This window comes from Pelodiscus sinensis, chromosome 6, assembly GCF_049634645.1.
Source record: "Pelodiscus sinensis isolate JC-2024 chromosome 6, ASM4963464v1, whole genome shotgun sequence".
NCBI lineage: Eukaryota > Metazoa > Chordata > Testudines > Trionychidae > Pelodiscus > Pelodiscus sinensis.
Window position 1 is genome coordinate 118,249,999 of NC_134716.1, and position 18,275 is coordinate 118,268,273.

General features: G+C 43.0%; 1 protein-coding gene across 3 annotated transcripts in view; it reads left to right on the forward strand.

Annotated features, from left to right (window-relative positions):
• Positions 1–18,275, forward strand: part of LOXHD1 (lipoxygenase homology PLAT domains 1) — a 288,412-nt gene that overhangs the window by 207,206 nt on the left and 62,931 nt on the right. For all 3 annotated transcript variants that reach the window (XM_025178253.2, XM_075932726.1, XM_075932727.1), the window contains 2 exons: positions 12,077–12,239; positions 16,127–16,281. In XM_025178253.2, the coding sequence (XP_025034038.2) occupies positions 12,077–12,239; positions 16,127–16,281 (318 nt within the window). The remainder of the gene's footprint in view (positions 1–12,076; positions 12,240–16,126; positions 16,282–18,275) is intronic.

Here is an 18,275-nt window from a genome sequence, read left to right on the forward strand (position 1 = left end):
CCATTTAAGTCAGTTCTGCTGATATTAATAAAATGCAATATTTACCCGATTTCTACCCATGTGACAGCACTTTTCATGAGCAATGACAGTCCAAGAATGTAACTACTAAAACACATATCAACAGAAGATCATTACACTGACTACTTTTTTGTTTTGGCTCCCGCTGTCCGGCCATATGTTGATCCCCACATAAACCCAAACTGCACCGTGGAGTGCAAACAAACTGGCTGTGGGCAGCATACCAAGTTATTAATAAATATTTTATAAACCTTTCCCTTTTCTCTCTGCTGCCATGTCTCCTCTCCTTGCTCCATCATCTCCCCTGGTGCCTGCTGCCCCCCAACTCCTCACCCTCCTCTGCTGTCCTGACTCCTGCCCTTCTCACTGCCCTCAGCCCTACTGCGACCTGCCGCCCTCCACCAGCCCTTCTCTCCCCCCTGTGCCCACTCCTCCAGTACCCCACTCTGATCATGTGAGCTACTTCTCTTCTAACACCTCCCTCTGTACACCTGCCCTGCCTCTCTCCTTTGGTGCTGGTCCCTACCCTGCAGGTGTCTGCCCTTCTGCTTCACGCCCAGAATCCCCTGGCACCTGCACCTTCCCTTAGCCCTGCACCCTCCTCATGCCTCTCCTTTCCCTCACTGCCCCTGCCCTCTTTGCCCTCTTTTTCTCTGTTGCCCACCCCCTCACCACTCTCTGCCCCCATTCCTCTTATGCCTCTGCCCTCATACATGCCTTGCTCCATCTCCACCTCTCATGCCCACCCCTTCTTTCAATCTTTCTCCCAGCACCTTCTCCTCCAGCCCCCAATGCCCTTCCCCTCTCCTCTTCTCTGCCCTCATCACCCTGTCCCCCCTCCAACTGACACCTCCCCTCCTGCCCTTTCCCTCATTGTCTGTATTTGGCCCCCTGGCATTTGTCTCTCCTCCAGCCTGTCTCTTGGTACCTTCCCCTTTCTTCCCCCTCCCCCTCTGCACAAGCCTCTTCCTTTCTCCCCACCCCGTACAAACCCCTCCCCCTCCGTACAAGCCCCTTCCTCTCCCACCCCATACAAGCCCCTCCCACAGCTCCTGCTGCCGCTTCTGGTCCCCTACCTTCTGTGGGGCCAGACTGTGAACCACGTGCGCCGTGGCGGCGTGGCACTTTTTAGTTTTCAGATCCCGGGTGTGACATTATGTCATGCCCAGGTGTCTCCCCACCCACCTGCAAACAGCACGCACGGTGGCAGCAGCCTGCAGTGTGTGCAGCGCAGGTAAGGGGGAGCCGAGCCTTGGGAGCCGACTTCCAGGTGCAGAGCGCGGGGCCCGATTCAGCTGAATTGGCCAAATCAGCTTAAGGCCAGCCCTGGTCAACAGTGTGACACTGTTGCAAAAAAGCAAACATGATTCTGGGTTGCATTAACAGGAGTGTTGTGAGCAAGACATGAGAAGTCATTCTTCCGCTCTACTCTGCACTAATTAGGCCTCAATTGGAGTATTGTGTCCAGTTCCGGGGATCACATTTCAAGAAAGATGTGGAGAAATTGGAGAAGGTCCAGCAAAGAGCAATTAAAATGATTAAAGGTCTAGAAAACTAGGAGGGAAGCTGTGAGGGAAGGCTGAAGAAACTGGGCTTGTTTAGTCTGAAAAAGAGATGACTGAGAGGGAACATGATGGTTTTCAGGTATCTAAAAGGGTATCACAGGGAGGAGACGGGAAAATTGTTCTTCTTGGCTGCTGACAGGGCAAGAAGCAATGGGCTTAAACTGCAGCAAGGGAGGTTTAGGTTGGACAGAAGAAAAAATTCCTAACTGTCAGGGTGGTTAGGTACTGGTATAAATTGCCTACGGAGATGATAGAATATCCATCACTGGAGATATTTAAGAGCAGGTTAGACAGACATCTATCAGGGATGATCTAGACCAGTGGTCGTCAACGTGGTGCCTGTGGGCACCATGGCACCCACCAGGGCATTTATGTGTGCCCGCCAAATGATCTGGGCCGGCCCTGTCCCGGGCGTGTGGCACATGCATGGTGCTGGTCCCAGGCGCACAGCACATGCGCGGAGTTGGCCCCGGGTGCACGACGCATGGGCGGCCCCGTCCCCGGATGCCCGGTGTGTGAGCAGCCCCGCCCCCGGGTGCCCAGCAGCCCTGAAAGGTTGGGGACCACTGAATTCTAGATGGTGTTTGGTCCTGCCATAAGGGCAAGGGATTGGACTTGATGTTCTCTAGAGGTCCCTTCCAGTTTTAGTATTCTATGGTTCTAAGTGGGTCAGCTTTGGGTTAGCCCATTTCAAGATGGATAAGGCCCAATCTACAGTTTCTCTAGACAGTAGACTTGTAACACACACACCTAGGCTATGTCTACACAGCTTCCCTCTTCTGCAAAAGCCTATACAAATGAAGTGCAGATTAGCATATTTCTGTGCTTCATTTGCATAATTAATTAAAAGCCTTTTTTGTGCAAAACCGCCCTCTTGCACAAAAGCCATTCTTCCTCATTTTTTCAGGAATAACAGCTCCTGCGCAAAAACCTCTAGAGCAAAAATGGCTCTAATTAATTATGCAAATGAAGCATGGCAATTAGCTAATCTGTGCTTCATTTGCGTAGGCTTTTGCTAAAGAGGGACTCTGTGTAGCCATAGCCCTAGTGTGGTTCACTGTCCCATGCGGTGGCACTTAGATCACAGTAACAGATAAGAGCAAGAGATCTCTACAACCTAGGTTGAGTGCTAGCTGCCTTTATAGCTCAAGCTGTAGAAGCTGCTGTACTAAGCTCCAGAGGTTCTAGGTTCAAATCCACCTGGTGGCAGTTACAGACTGATAACCAGCCCCACCTTTCATCTGGTCATCAGTGGCCTTATCAGAAATATCAAGCAGCCGTGATTGCCAACCCCTCAGAATGTGTGGTTGCCATCAAACTGTTGCAGCCAGGAGATTTTCAGAGTCTGAACTGGGATTTCTGTCATGGGTGGGCCGGAGAGCCCTGGAGGAGTCTGGACCTGCCATCAGAGGAAGGCGCACTCTAACTGCAGCAGGCTAATTTGTTTGGAAGGTTTGGTAATAGGGATGTGACTGCCAGGGCCACTCCATCATTATAGTGGAGCCTGTGCAAGCTATCGGGTAATGCTTCCTGATAACCGGGCCTAGTGGTTGGAGTGGAGGATGAAGCCAGATGTGGGTTCAGGATTAAGACTGGGCTGACTGGAAATGAACAACCTGCTGACACTGTAGGCTGATAACAATATCAGGAAGTGTGGGGAGAAGAGCAGCCAGAATCTGAGGAGAAGGTTCCAGAGGAACCAGGCTATTACCTGGCACACTCAATGTAGAAGTGTGCCAGTGTTTGTTGGAGGGGCAGCTGAGCAAGAAGTACTGGCTTGGCTGCAGATTTGCCTTACAGTTGGGAACCAGTTCCCCCCGCCACTAATTCCACACTAGTGCCTGCCCATCCAAAGTAAACAACCATGTTTACAACCTTCTGTTGTCTTTCCCTTTATCCATCACCTTCAAACACTCTACTCTCCCCTCCGGCACCTGGACTTTCACACACAGTGCTGTTTGGTTCCCCTCCCCTCTTTGGATTACTCCACTGGTTTCCTCAAACTTTCTTCAAGTTCAGGGCCACATCATCTTCTTCTAGTTACCCTATGCATAACTCCATCACTGCCTATATCCTCATATTTCCACCTGATGCCTGTGCTCCTCCCGCTCTGCCATTCTACACACCTACTAATTTCCTTCTCTTGCTCTCATGCTTGCCTCTGCTTCCATGCCGTCTTGGCGTATCAGTTGCAACTGGCATTTTGCTTAGCATGGCATAAACGTGCTTTTGCCATATAACGTATTTCACTCGGGGAACGTGTACAATCAGGGCTTGAAAGAACTCTCTTGGTGGTAGGACCTGCATCTTCAATAGAAGAGTTTGCTGGTATCGCTCCACCTGCAAACCTTTCCTGGTGGAGAGTAGGCCTCTGATATTGATCCGGTGATTGATATAGTGTTTACTGAAACAGAGAAGCACCATCTACTGAATAATCAATATAGCTGCTAGAAGCCCACAGATGTTACCTCCTGGATTTCCCCTCCTGCTTCTGTTTAACTTGTGAGACCCGACTGGGCTACAACACAAGTTGGTGATGGCACCAGTTCTAACTGAGTACAAGAAATGGGTGTTTGACTCTATGGGGAGCTTCAAGAGCACCAGAAGGAAGGGAAAACATGCTTCTTGCCCGCTTTTCAGATCCACATGTTTGACTCAGCACTTTGGACACCTCTACCTGCTCAGTGTCTGGTTGCCCCAGGCGTGGAGGTGGATTTTAAACCAAGCAGCCAGGCAACAGTTAAACCAGCATTTACAAGATGTTAAGTGAGAAGACTGAGCGAAAAAGCCCCACAACCTAAGATAAAGCCGAGAGATCCACAACTGTGCTGAGCTTTGACTCTGGCATGTGACAAAGAAGAAAGCAGAGCGCTGCATGATGCCGCTGTAATCAGCCGCAGGATATTATGACCTGCCACAGGATAGCAATATGCTGCCAAAGCTTCTAAAAGCTCTGCTACCTGATTAGACTGTTAAGATGTATCTGTATGTTGCAGAGGAAAAAAAATGAGGTCAGTAACTTTTAGAGTACATTGCAAGCACTGGGGTAGGAAACTAAGCTGGTTGCATATCAGTCGAGCTCTGCTTGTGCATGTCAATTATAGCTGATAATTACATTTCATTTGCTACAACTCAGACGGATGAGGCACTGAGTTTAGCAGACTGTCATCATGGCTATAGCTCAGAGCCAAAAAAATCAAACGCTGATGAAACAAATCCCATTTGTAACTGCAATGCGATTTTACAGCCGTTACCATAAAATAATACACTTCACAACACTGTAATAATAATACGATCGCTAACAAGTCTGCTCCAATGGAAATTGCAGCAATGACACGGAGACCAGGGGTTAAAGTACAGTTAACACTTCCGTGACTACTTTATTTCCATCATGCAAGCTTTTAAGCTAGAGTCCCCAAAATACCACGTAACCTAATATATAATGTTCATGACAATGACCAGGCAAATACAACCCACCATGATAACAACCATCAGCATTTAGGATCAGTTAAAATTTAAAGCAACCGTATGCTCCTTCAGTCATCAAGCTGTAACTGTAATAGGAAATGCCAATTCAGAGGAACAATTACACAATGTCATCTCTGCCTTCCCATTGACACTAGACTATAACCGGGGGAAACCAAGTCAGCTGGTATTTCTAGTTGTAATGAATGGTTTGGAACATAGAACATGCTGGCTTCATTTCCTAGAGTGCAGTCATTTTGTGGTAGAGCTGTACAAATCCAAGGCTAGCTATTTTTTTGGATCAGATGTGGATGCAGATTTTGTATCTCCACTGGGCTCTATAGGATCTGAAAGGCAGGGAAGCAGCTGTCTGCCACTCATAGTCTGTGAGGTTGCTTTTCCGTCTTGGAGATCCCTCTACTCTCCTTGGACAGAGAAAAGGGAAGTGATAAATCAAGAAGCAGTGGTCTGAAGCTCATATCCTATGAGACTGCTTCCCCACCTTTGAAATCTTCTATTTCTTCTCCCCCCATCTACAAGGAAAGGGGAGGTGATATAGATCAAGGTGGGCAGCAAAATTCCTGATGCTCTTATCACCGCAGTTTAAGCAGCCAAGTAATTTAGGAAACCTCAAGCAACTTCATTGCTATATTAGGTCAGTTGGGGCATGTCTACACAGCAGGGCTAAAGCGGAAATAAGCTACGCAACTTCAGCTATGTCAATTGCATTGCTTATGTTGAAATAGCTTATTTCAGCTTTTGGCACTATCTACACAGCAGGAAGTCCGAGGAAGAGCCCTCATCCTTCGACTTCCCTTATTCCTTATGAAATGAGGATTACAGGAATCAGAGTAAGAAGTCCTCTAGCTCAACATTATTTTGACATTATGTTGAAATAACTGCTTGTAGTGTAGACGTGGACTATGTTATTTCGGAATAACATCAGTTAATCTTAAATAACACTGCTGTGTAGACGTATCCTTGAAGAGGGAGGCAGCTGCTTTGACAAAGTAAATCAGTAGCTACAGATAGCTGCCTCTTGAGCTATTAAGAGGATCTTGAGTATGGAGATGATACAGTCTTTAGGAAGTGCTGCAACAATCTTCATAATCTAAATAGGATTTAAAATAGGAGGTGACAAAACCAAAGCTATGCAGGCCTCCTATAAAATGGAATGAACAATTTGCTGACACTGCAGGAGGATGACAATGGCACTCAATGGGTGAATATTTGTATCTGTCTAGGTCCTCACTTGAAAGTAAGAGGTTCATTGATAGAAGTCATAAGTCAGATTAGTTTGTATCACAGAGATTTCATCATCTTCAGAGGCTTCTCTTTGGGCAATAAAAAACAGCTGAGAGGAGAGGAGACTGATTCACTTTCCATGTCAGCAGTTATGGTGTATTCTTCATATCTGTTGTTTTAATTTGTGTCACAAACGACAATATTCTTATATGATCCTAGCAAGTTGCCACCTTCCACCAGTTGGAAACAAAATGATTGCAAGGGTGGGATTATATCCAATGTGCAGACAAACCTACAGAAGGATTGTAGAGCTGAGAGTGAAGGAACTAGAACAGAGCTGACCATGAATGAGTTTGAAAAATGCAATTTTGAGGGATTTAAGAAGTCTAAATCCTTTCATACTGACTCTTGCCAAAGGAAAAAGACAAGAAAAGATTGTTCAAGATGGAAGTTCCTTCCACATGCCACTTCCTCCTACGTCCTAGGCCTAATGTAAATAAGAACTTATGGAAGTAAAGATTTGTAATAACCAAAAGCAGAATATGTATACAGGCAGTCCCCGGGTTACGTACAAGATAGGGACTGTAGGTTTGTTCTTAAGTTGAATCTGTATGTAAGTCGGAACTGGTACATATTGTAGGGGAAACTCTAGCCAAACATTTCTCCAGAGCTCAGTTTTATTCTCCCACACCTCACTTGCCTCAGTCCTTTATTCTCAAGCTGAGGTGTCTGCTGAGAAAAGCCGCTCCGCGTCTCCCTGATCTGCTGGGGGGAAGCAGCTAGTGCGGGATTGCCTCACCCCATTTGTAAGTAAGGATCCGATGTAAGTCGGATCCATGTAACCCGGGGACTGCCTGTACTGTCTTTCATACAAACCATGGTACAAAATGTGTGAGTTAACTTTGGCAAGTACAGGGTTAAATAACAGCTGTGAGAGGAACAGTGAGGGGAAAGAAAAGGAATATACAAGGGAGAAATCACGTTTTTGGCTAAGATTTGTAGTGAGAGGAAGGTCATTCTCAATGACAGGCGCTGCAGAGGAGAAGGCAGTGTCAGGAAACATAAAAAGAATGACAGCACTGTAGCAGAGGATGATAGGGGAAAGCGGGGCTGGCTCTCCACCAAATGACACCCAGACAAGGAGTGTCTCTAGCACCCTCACCCCATTTGTTAAAAGTTTCAGTACCTTATTTTTTATTGCATTTGTAGTCCATTTCACGACTTTGATGCACAATTTGCATGCATGATTTATCCCTGTCATACTGGATGATACATTGCTTGCTAGGATCCATAAGCCTGTATTTATCCATGCCACATATAGGCAAATGAAAATTGTTTTCTTTAAGCTTTGGGAAACTTTTTAATTTTCAGAATAATCAAAATATACTAACCTCAAGAAATAGAACTGTGCACTCACAATGGGTGCACCGGCATTAGTGTTACAGTAGATAACAGCCTTACAATGTTAACCCTCATTGTCTAGTTCAAAAGGTCACTTTTTTCGCCTTTGTATTCATGTACTGAAGCACCGCATCAGAGAGATTCAAAGCCCAGCTAATGACATTTTCAAGCAATAAAATAACAACTGATGTCAATCAGATGAAATGAGTTTTACCCATGAAAGCTCATGATACTATATATATATATTTGTTAGTTCCTAAGGTGCCACAGGACTACTCATTGTTTTTAACGTCTCTTTGGCCATCATTAATTGGAAATATGTTTTAATGAGCCTGAGCTTTGAAAAGCTGCACTCACCACTCATGACTGTGACCGGCAGTATAAGCAGAATCGTCAAAGCTCATATAAGGAAAAGTCAAATTCAAAAAAAGTCAAAATCTTCAAAGTTCACATTAGGAAATGTGTCCTTGAGGGCTGCATCATGAAGGAATTAAGAACTTGAAGTGGAGATTGCTTCTCATCTGGCAAAATGTGACAGAGGATGATGTCCAATTTGACATAAAGGTCGTTATCATGTCAGATTCTGGTCTCAGCTTTCTGTGTGCCAGGTCTATCAGAGTGTCATAAACTTCAGTCACTTAGTCACTCCCTGGCCTTAGACAGTCAATGTAGCCTCATGGTCATATTTGTAACATTGTCCTTGAGGATCTTCCCACCTGATGGCTGATGCTGAAAACAGGATGTATATACTTTGCATTATTTCAGACAGATACCAAGGCCTTGTCTACACTTACCGGGAGATTAGCGCTGCAGGGTTTGATTTAGCAGATCTAGTAAAGACCCACCTAATCAACCACTGATCATGCTCTCATCTATTCTGGTACTCCACTGGAGCCAGAAGAATAAGGGGAAATCAACGAGAGAATTTCTCCCGTTTACCACCTGCAGGGGAGAGACCTCAGTAACTTGACCTAAGGTTCATCAGCTCCAGCTACACTATTTACATAGCTGGAGTTGTGTACCTTACTTTGACATTGCCCCCTGGTGTAGGTCAGGTCTGAATCTGAAAAGGATGTTGCTGCATCTGACAGAACCAGTTTGAGTGAATAGGAGCCACAGGCATGAAGAAATCTTTTGGATTCAGCACAAAGATCCTTGTCTGGATCCACTGTTTCTTTTCTTCATGTTTGCACCATTGTAGTAGCCTGGCCTTGGCAGTCCTGAAGCTTTATTTTATTCTTGTTCAAAACAACTCTGATAGGGTTTTTTTCAGTAGAATTGTCTACTGACCGCAAACAGATAGTTTTCCTTCACTTGGATACAGCCATCCTTGTCATCAACAGTTTTTACTGTAGCTGACATCTTTTCACTGTGACTAATGTTGGGAGGGCAGTCCATTATCACACAGTAGTACTTCATTTTGCTGAGCCGCCACAATATGTTATCAAGCACGTGCCTAGCCAGTAGGTCAATCCATTTATTTTGAATTGTTTTGCAGCTGTAATGATCCACTGCTTCTTCATGAACTACTTGACATAGGTGCTCACACATAACACCATCGCATTTCCCAAGGAGCTCTACCAAACCGAGGAAATTACTGTTATATTCGGTGAACTACTTATCCGAGTCCCAGAAAGGCAAATTATTTTATGCAAGGAAGAGGGTAATTGAGATCAGACACTTGAGACTCTGCAATCGGAAGCAAGTCCACTGAGGGTTTTAGAAGCAAGAATCACTGTTCTACACAACAATCTTGAAATGAGTGGGAATGCATGCGGAATCATTTGAATATAAATTTGAGGTGTATCCCCCTGCCTCTGGAGAGAAAGGAAAATCCAGTGGTTAGGGCATTAGCTTGTGATTCTAGCAAGTTTAGTTCAAGTCCAAGCTCTTCCACAATCTTCCTGTGAAAATCATGCTTGTTTCTCCTAACATAAAGTCAAATCAAAGGATAAATTATTTCACTTTTTTTTCTTAATGTCCTCATGGGGATTAGCTTGAGAGTGTTTGAGTCATTGTATTATAGGGCAAAATCATGAAGTTTTGACTTCAGCAAAATCCTGAAGTATTTCTCAAAACTACTGACTTTAAGGAGAGTATTGTCTGAATAAGGATTGGGAAAGGGTTTCAGGGTTCTACAAACCCATGTCTTCAGGGGGAGAATGCTATCGGGAATAAGGGTTTTCAGGATGAAGCACTGAAACTTCTGTGGAGTTATAGAGGAAGAATACTTATTAGATTTTATAGTCAATCCCCTATTAACTAGTGGAGTAGTGTACTCTGCATTATGAGATTAACCAAAGCACTAAATAATGCAGACTACACTACATTTGAGAACAGTTTAGCTTTTGATACCAAATAATGGAAAGGGGGTTGTTTATTTTTAACCTAAAAGGGTACTTTGTTCTCATAGACTCATAGCGTATGTCTACACTAAAGTGCTATTTCAAATTAACTTAATTCGAAATAGTTAATTCGAATTAAACTAATTCGGAATAACGCATCTATACACAAAAACAGGTTTGCCTGTGTAGATGCTATTAAAGTTAATTCAAAATAACTGCTGTTATTTCGAATTAACTTTGTAGGGTAGACCTACCCATAGACTTTAAGGTCAGAAGGGACCATTATGATCATCTAGTCTGATCCCCTGCACAATTCAGGCCACAGAATCTCACCCACCCACTCCTAGAATAATCCTCTCACCTATATCTCAGATATTGAAGTCCTCAAATGGTTTAAAGACCCCAAGATGCAGAGAATCCTACAGCAGTGATCCGTGCCCCATGCTGCAGAGGAAGGCAAAAAACCTCCAGGACCTCTGCCAATCTACCCTGGAGTAAAATTCCTTCCCGACCCCAGATATGGCAATCAGCTGAACCCTGAGCATGTGGGCAAAACTCACCAGCCAGACAGCCAGGAAAAGTTCTCTATAGTAACTCCTATCATCCCTCCATTGGCCTATTTACCGCTGATAGGGAAAGGTCAATTAGTTACCAAGATCATGTTATCTCATCAAACCATCTCCTTCATGAACCCATCTAGCTTAATCTTGAAGCCAGATAGGTGTTTTGCCACCTCTAATTCCCTTGGAAGGCTGTTCCAGAACTTCACTCCTCTAATGGTTAGAAACCTTTGTCTAATTTCAAGTCTAAACTTCCTACTAGCCAGCTTATATCCATTTGTTCTTGTGTCCACATTGGTATTGAGCTTAAATAATTCCTCTCCCTCCCTGGTATTTATCCCTCTAATATATTTAAAGAGAGCAATCATGTCCCCCCTCAGCCTTCTTTTGGTTAAGGTAAACAAGCCAAGCTCCTTGAGTCTCCTTTCATAAGGTAGGTTTTCCATTCCTCGGATCATCCTAGTGGCCCTTCTTTGTACCTGTTCCAGTTTGAATTCATCCTTCTTAAACATGGGAGACCAGAACTGCACACAGTATTCCAAATGAGGTTTCACCAATGACTTTTATAACGGCACTAACACCTCCTTATCCCTACTGGAAATACCTCGCCTAATACATCCCAAGACCGTATTAGCCTTTTTCACGGCCATGTCACAATGACGGCTCATAGTCATCCTATGATCAACCAGGACTCCAAGGTCCTTCTCCTCTTCCGTTACTTCCAACTGATGTGTCCCAAGCTTATAACTAAAATTCTTATTATTAATCCCTAAATGCATAACCTTACACTTCTCACTATTAAATTTCATCCTATTGCTATCACTCCAATTTACAAGATCATCCAGAACTTCCTGTATGATATCCCGATCCTTTTTCTGAATTGGCAATACCTCCCAACTTTATGTCATCCACAAACTTTATTAGGACACTTCCACTTTTGGTGCCAAGGTCAGTAATAAAAAGATTAAATAAGATTGGTCCCAAAACTGATCCCTGAGGAACTCCACTAGTAACCTCCCTCCAACCTGACAGTTCACCTTTCAATATGACCCGCTGTAGTCTTCCCTTTAACCAGTTGCTTATCCACCTCTCAATTTTCATATTGATCCCCATCTTTTCCAATTTAACCAATAATTCCCTATGTGGTACTGTATCAAATGACTTACTAAAATCGAGGTAGATTAGATCCACTGATTTCCTTTTATCTAAAAAATCTGTTACTTTCTCAAAAAAGGAGATCAGGTTGGTTTGGCACGATCTACCTTTGGTAAAAACCATTTTGTAATTTATTCTGATATATTGCATACTTGTGTGGTCTGATTGTTGCACTTAACACCATTTTAAATCTGTTCATATAAACATAATGCAATTCACTGTGCTTGCAAATTAGTGGTTGTGTCCAAGGCAGTTGTGCTGAGAAGCAACTGACTGCAGCTCTCCCTCTAAAAAAGAATGTGGCATTGTCATATTACACCAGGGTTCGGAAACAGTCACATTTCCATGTCAAAGGTGGCTTGCAAAATCTGAAGATGATGGCGAGATTGTCAGAGAACTTGTACCATCTGATATCTTGACTGAAAAACTCACGAAAGATGGGACACTAAAGCAAATAGAAGAGGAAGTTGAAGAACCACTGGAAAGTAAGTAAAATTCCATGCCACCTTGATCCTTGGGAATAAGCCATCTGAATATGTAGTTGAGGTAGATACATGTTACTCAAGGTTGCTTATTTGCAGTTATGATCATTGAGTCATTAAGCTGCATTATTTTAAGTGAAAAAGCTAGGTGACTGGGCAACAAAATGGCCGATGAAATTCAGTGTTGATAAATGCAAAATAATGTATATTGGAAAACATAATTTCCAACTATACTAAATTGGAATTAGACTAAATTAGAAGTTACCACTCAAGAGAGAGATCTTGGAGTCATTGTGAATAATTCTCTGAAAACATCCACTCAGTGCACAGTGGCAGGCAAAAAAGCAAACAGAATGTTGGGAATCATTAAGAAAGAGATTGAGAATAAGACAGATAATATTTTTTTGCTTCTACATAAATCCATGGTACAGCCACATTTTAAATACCATGTGAGGATGTGGTCAACTCATCCCAAAAAAGATATATTGGCATTGGAAAAAGTTCAGAAAACAAAATGATTAAGGCTGTTGAACACCTGCCATGTGAGGAGAGATTAATAAGACTGGGACCTGGAAAAAAGATGTCCAAGAGAAGATACGATAGAAGTCTATAAAATCATGATTGGTGTAGAAAAAATGAATAAAGAAGAGTTATTTATTCCTTTCCATAATATAATAATTAGGTGTTACCAAATGCAATTAATAGGTAGCTGGTTTAAAAACAAAAGGAAATAGTTCTTCACACTATGCATAGTCAAGTTGTGGAACTCCTTGCCAGAGGATGTTGTGAAGGCCAAAACTATAATAGGGTTCCAAAAAGAGCTAGATAAATTCATATAGGATAGGTGTATCAATGGCTATTAGCCAGGATGAGCAAGAATGGTGTCCCTTGCTTCTGTTTGTCAGAAGCTGGGAATGAGCAAGATCACTTGATGATTATCCATTCTGTTCATTCCCTTGAGGTACCTGGCATTGGCCACTTTTGGAAGAGAGGTGACTGGGGTAGATGGACCTTTGGTCTGACACAGTTTGTCTGTTTTTATGTTCTTAGTATCTCCTATCTGGATTACTATAACTTCCTGTTCTCTGGCTTCTTTGATGCCCAGCATGCTCCCATTCAGTCCTTGCAAACACAGCCACTAAAATCATCTTCCCTGGTTGCTCTTCTGATTATATCTCACACACATGCTTTACATTTCTCTGCTGACTCCCCTTTAGACACAAGTTTCCAACATTTTCTCTTCCAGGCCCTGCAAACATCTCTAGTTATTTGTTCGCATCTCCTGTTGTATTGTCCTCCACCCCTTCTGCTCCACCTGTCCTACCAGCCTTGAGGCCTCATTTGCAACTTTTTTCCCACAATTGTCTCTTTGGACTTTCTTTCACACTGCCTCTTAAGTACATAACACCTTCCCAGACCTGGTCTGCAGGGCAGCTACCCACTCCTTATTCAATCCCTCTGTAAGTAAGTTGAGTTTTTTCCCAGCTCTGAACAGAGAATACAAATCCTATACTACATCCAGATTTACCCTCTTCCTGATGTTTGGCTTTCCAATTTCAATAATAACAACGCAATACAAATTTCAGTCCTAACTTCTCCCTTGAACTTGGATGATGCTAAGAATTTCTCTGCAACATCTCCTTGACTCAACATTTAGTTACCTCTACCCTAAAGGGAGATTCTTACCCCTCTCGTGTCCTATTTGGAGCTAATGGAATTGAACTGCCAGTATCACTTGCCATCATCTTTCAGAGTTCAAGTAACAGCGATTCCATCATGGAAGTCATCCCTCTCTTTCACAGCCTGATTTGTATTTACACTATGCCATTCTGCCTGTGCACTTAGGCTACATCTACACTACGCGATCTCCTTTGCGTATTTTCTGCTGATCCGTTTTTGTGCTGGGGTTTTTGCACAAAAACAAACAGTGTGGATGTTTACCGATCTTGTGGGAAAAGGGGTTTTTGCACAAAAAGAAAATGTCCACACTTCTTGTTTTTGCACAAAAACCCCAGCACAAAAACAGATCGACAGAAAATACGCAAATGAGATCGCAACTGATGCAAATGAGTCCCTCATTAGCATATTTTTTGCCAAGAAAACTTGTAGTGTAGTCATAGCTCTGATGTAGGCACACCTTACAGCCTTTTTTAGTTATAAGATGAGCTAGCAGGTCAATGTGAGGACAAGACAGGCGTCTGGGGTTCATCTGGATCTGCTAACTCATATTACAATTATAAACTACCTTGTCTTCATTAGGATTTTACCTCATAAGTTACCAGATGTTAACTAACAGCAGGTTACCTTCTAGTGAAGACAAGTCCTTACAATATTAAATATTTTAAGGCAGGGAGTGTATCTTCTGAATTGTCTTTATAGCTGATTTGTGGCACTAGCCCAATATAAATAATAAAGAAGTAAGAGCTTCCATTGCTACAGTAGTGCATTCTGTCCTGAAGAGCTCCTGAAATTATATGCAAAGAGTTACATTTAATAAACTGATTACATAGACCACATGAAAAGACAGAACCACTGCATCCAGTATTAACATACAGCTATTTCTTGGCTTAATAGTACTTTTTAATTGAGTATAGCAATTCTACTCCACAGTTTAGGACATAGCGTCATGAAAAGTATTTTATTCAGTTGAAAATGCAGGTGGAATTTAAATAGGTACATTGCAATTTACTTCCCACTTGGAATTTGGCCAGCCCACCATAGTTCACACCTCTAATCTTATGAAAAATGCCAGAGTATCTTTGATAACCACAAGCCATCAAGGTATTTTTTGTTACAGCACCTCCTGCAGCATAATGCTCTCTGTGGTTAGTGAGAAAACAAAGCAGAAAAAGTGAAATTGCAGCAAACCTAACCAATGTTCTCAGAGTTAAATGAGCCTGATCCATCTCCCACTGCAATCACATGGTGTTTTTCTACAGATTACAGTGGAAGATGGAGCAGCCCTTGTATTATTCTGAGAGCTAAGTGTGAAAGGGCTTTAAAAATAGCATAACCCCAAAACATAAACAAGAAAAACCACTTTTCTGCGATGCTATTTAATGTACAAAGAAGAATCCCACAAGCAAACATGGTAACTCTGCATCCCCCAAGTTTTTGTGCTGCCAATAACAAGTACAGCTTTTTCCCCTTCTCATGTTTGAATCATGTGGGAGTAACATGGAAAGCTGCCAGTGAGATTCTCTTTGGGGTTGCATGGCACTAATGTGAGCAAAAATCTGTTAGCTGCTAATTGCATTTCCAGGGAACATTCTTTCAGTCACAGTTTGTTCTCATGTAAATGGGGTGGAGCAGATACACAGAGAGAGCTGCTTTTAACACATTAGAAAAGCCCGTTCCTAAAGATTTTTATGAGATTTCATTGGATCACTGTTAAGCGAGCATAGCAAAGAAGATATTTAAACAGTAGAGCTCCAACATGTCTTTAATTAAATATTGTCCAAGAAAGAAGATTCCAGAGTCTGTTGTCTTCTCTCAGTATAAGGAATTTATACAGGTAAGTCCTATTAACTCTGGTGGTAATTGCATATTGAAAGCCCTAAAGCTTCATTGTGAATGACAGAGTACCATATTAAGAATCCACAACTCCAGACCACTTATCCCTCTCATGTGCAGTGGAGAACAGATTCAGAATCCTAAACTTGAAAGACGCTGAGTTTACTCAACTCCCATTGATATTAAATGAAGCCAGTAATAATAAGGATACTAGGATCTTTAATTGCACATTCTGTGTTCAAAGCACAGTGGAGACATTAACTAGATGGAAGTTCTTAGGTGCTTGGCACTTCTTACAATGTTCTTGGCATATAGAATTAGGCTCTGAGAATTCATCTGATGCCAAAACATATTTAGACATTTGTTTCTTTATACAGTTCATACATACAAGATTTCTGTGTTCACTGGAGATGTCTATGGTGCTGGGACAGATGCAAATGTTTTCCTGACTATATATGGAGACCTTGGGGACACCGGGGAGAAAAAACTCAGCAAGTCTGAAACTAATACCAACAAGTTTGAAAGAGCAAAGGTACAGATGAAACTGACCGATCACACTTTCTCTATTGTAGGCTTTAAGCAGAATGATGAAAAAATGTTGCAACTGCCTTTCTCTAGTTAGAAGAACTAGTCTGTAAGGATGATCAAAACTGATGTCTGACAATCCTGATACAAATGATCATGTTTCTTACCTCTTAAAATGTTACATTTTCAGTTTAATGTTGGTGCTTGTGTACTGCAATAGGCTTTATAGCAAACCTTGAGATGGGTAGATCTTTCTTTCTTTGGAGTTCCTGGAGGCATGTCTACACTCGCGAAAAGATCAACCCTCCAGAGGTCAATCTTCTAGTGTTCAATTTTGTAGGTCTGATGTAGACCCATAAAGTGCATGCTGAGGGCAGCCCCTGCCAGCATCTAGTACTTATAGTTCTGTGAGAAATAAGAGAAGGTGACAGGAGCTTGTACTCCCACCGGCCTCCTGCTGTGTGGATGGTGTTTTAAGAGATGTTGACTCCAGCTACCCAATTAACGTAGCTGGAGTTGCATAACCCAGGTCCACCTTCTGCTCCAGTGTAGAACAGGCCTGAGATAGGGCTGTTCTGGCCCATATCAAGCCTCCTAAATTTCAGTTGCAAAATTAGAAGCATCCAGTGCTAAGCCTAGGCACTTCTGGGCTTGGCAGTTCATAGCCCTGGCTCCTCTGGGCTTGGCAGTTGGTAGCCCTGGCTCCTCTGGGCTTGGCAGTTGGTAGCCCTGGCACCTCTGGGCTTGCTGCATCAGTTACAAAAGTAAAACAACTGCTAGATCCCTGGCACCTCTTTCATTACAATGTAAGCTCTGGACGCACTAATAATTGAAAACATGGTTACCATCCCTCGAGCCGCTAAGAAGCTGATTTCTATCTCCTCTGAGGGAGGGCAGCTTTGGTGAGTCTGACCATGAGATGCATTATCATTCATCTTGGGGCATCATCTTATGACACATTTTTTGTAAGCTCTTAAAGTGTAATTCTCCTCTGAGAAGAGAAGTAAAATGGCAACATGGTGTTCCAAATTTGTCAGTCCATTAGTTCCAGATCACATGTGCTCAGTTTAAAAGTTATCAACAGCCAGCCTTGCAGACTATCTTGTATCTGAGTATATGGCTACACTGCAAAGAAAAACCTGCTTATCAAGTCGCAGAGCCTGGGTACAATAACTTGGGCTTGTAGGCTCAGGCTGTGGGGTTAAAATAGGAGTATGGATATTCAGGTGAGGTTTGGAGCCAGGATTCTGAGACTTTCTTTCCTCTCTGGGTTTTAAGGTCTGTCAACAGCCTAAGTGGGAATCTCCGCTCTGCTATTTTTAGCCCCACAGTTTCAGCCTTGTAAGCTCCATCCATTTGGTCTGTGCACTAAGACTCAGAGCTGTGGGGTTTTCTTTCCTGTGTAGTCATACCCTGAGGCTATGTCTACACTGCAGGCTGTTTGCAGAAGAACAGCCATTCTTGCGCAAAAGCTTGTGGAACGTCAGCACTGCACTCATGTTCTTGCGCAAGTAAATTTACAGTAAAGCATCAGAAGAGAGGGCTTCTTGCGCAAGAGTTATTCCTCTCCTCACGAGAAATAAGCCCTCTTGCGCCAGAAGGCAGTGTGGACGAGCAACAGGGGTTTCTTGAGCAAGAAACCCCTATGGCTAAAATGGCCATCAAAACTTTCTTGTGCAAGAGAGCGTCCACACTGGCATGGACACTCTTACGCAAAAGGACATGGCAGTGTGGACACACTCTTGAGTAAGAACTTTTGCACAAGAACTCTTGCGCAAAACAGTTCTTGCGCAAGAAGCCTGCAGCGTAGACATAGCCTAAGAGATGACTTTCCTGCTAACTTCACTAGCAATTGTAGATGCATAATAACCAAGTGCAGAATTTGCTCCATCGTCTCCAGGGCATAGGTATAAATGAGAGCAGAATTTGGAGCTGCAATTGAAATGTAGTTAACAGTTGGGTTGTTGTGTTAACCCAAGGAGAATCCAGCTCACTTTTTCT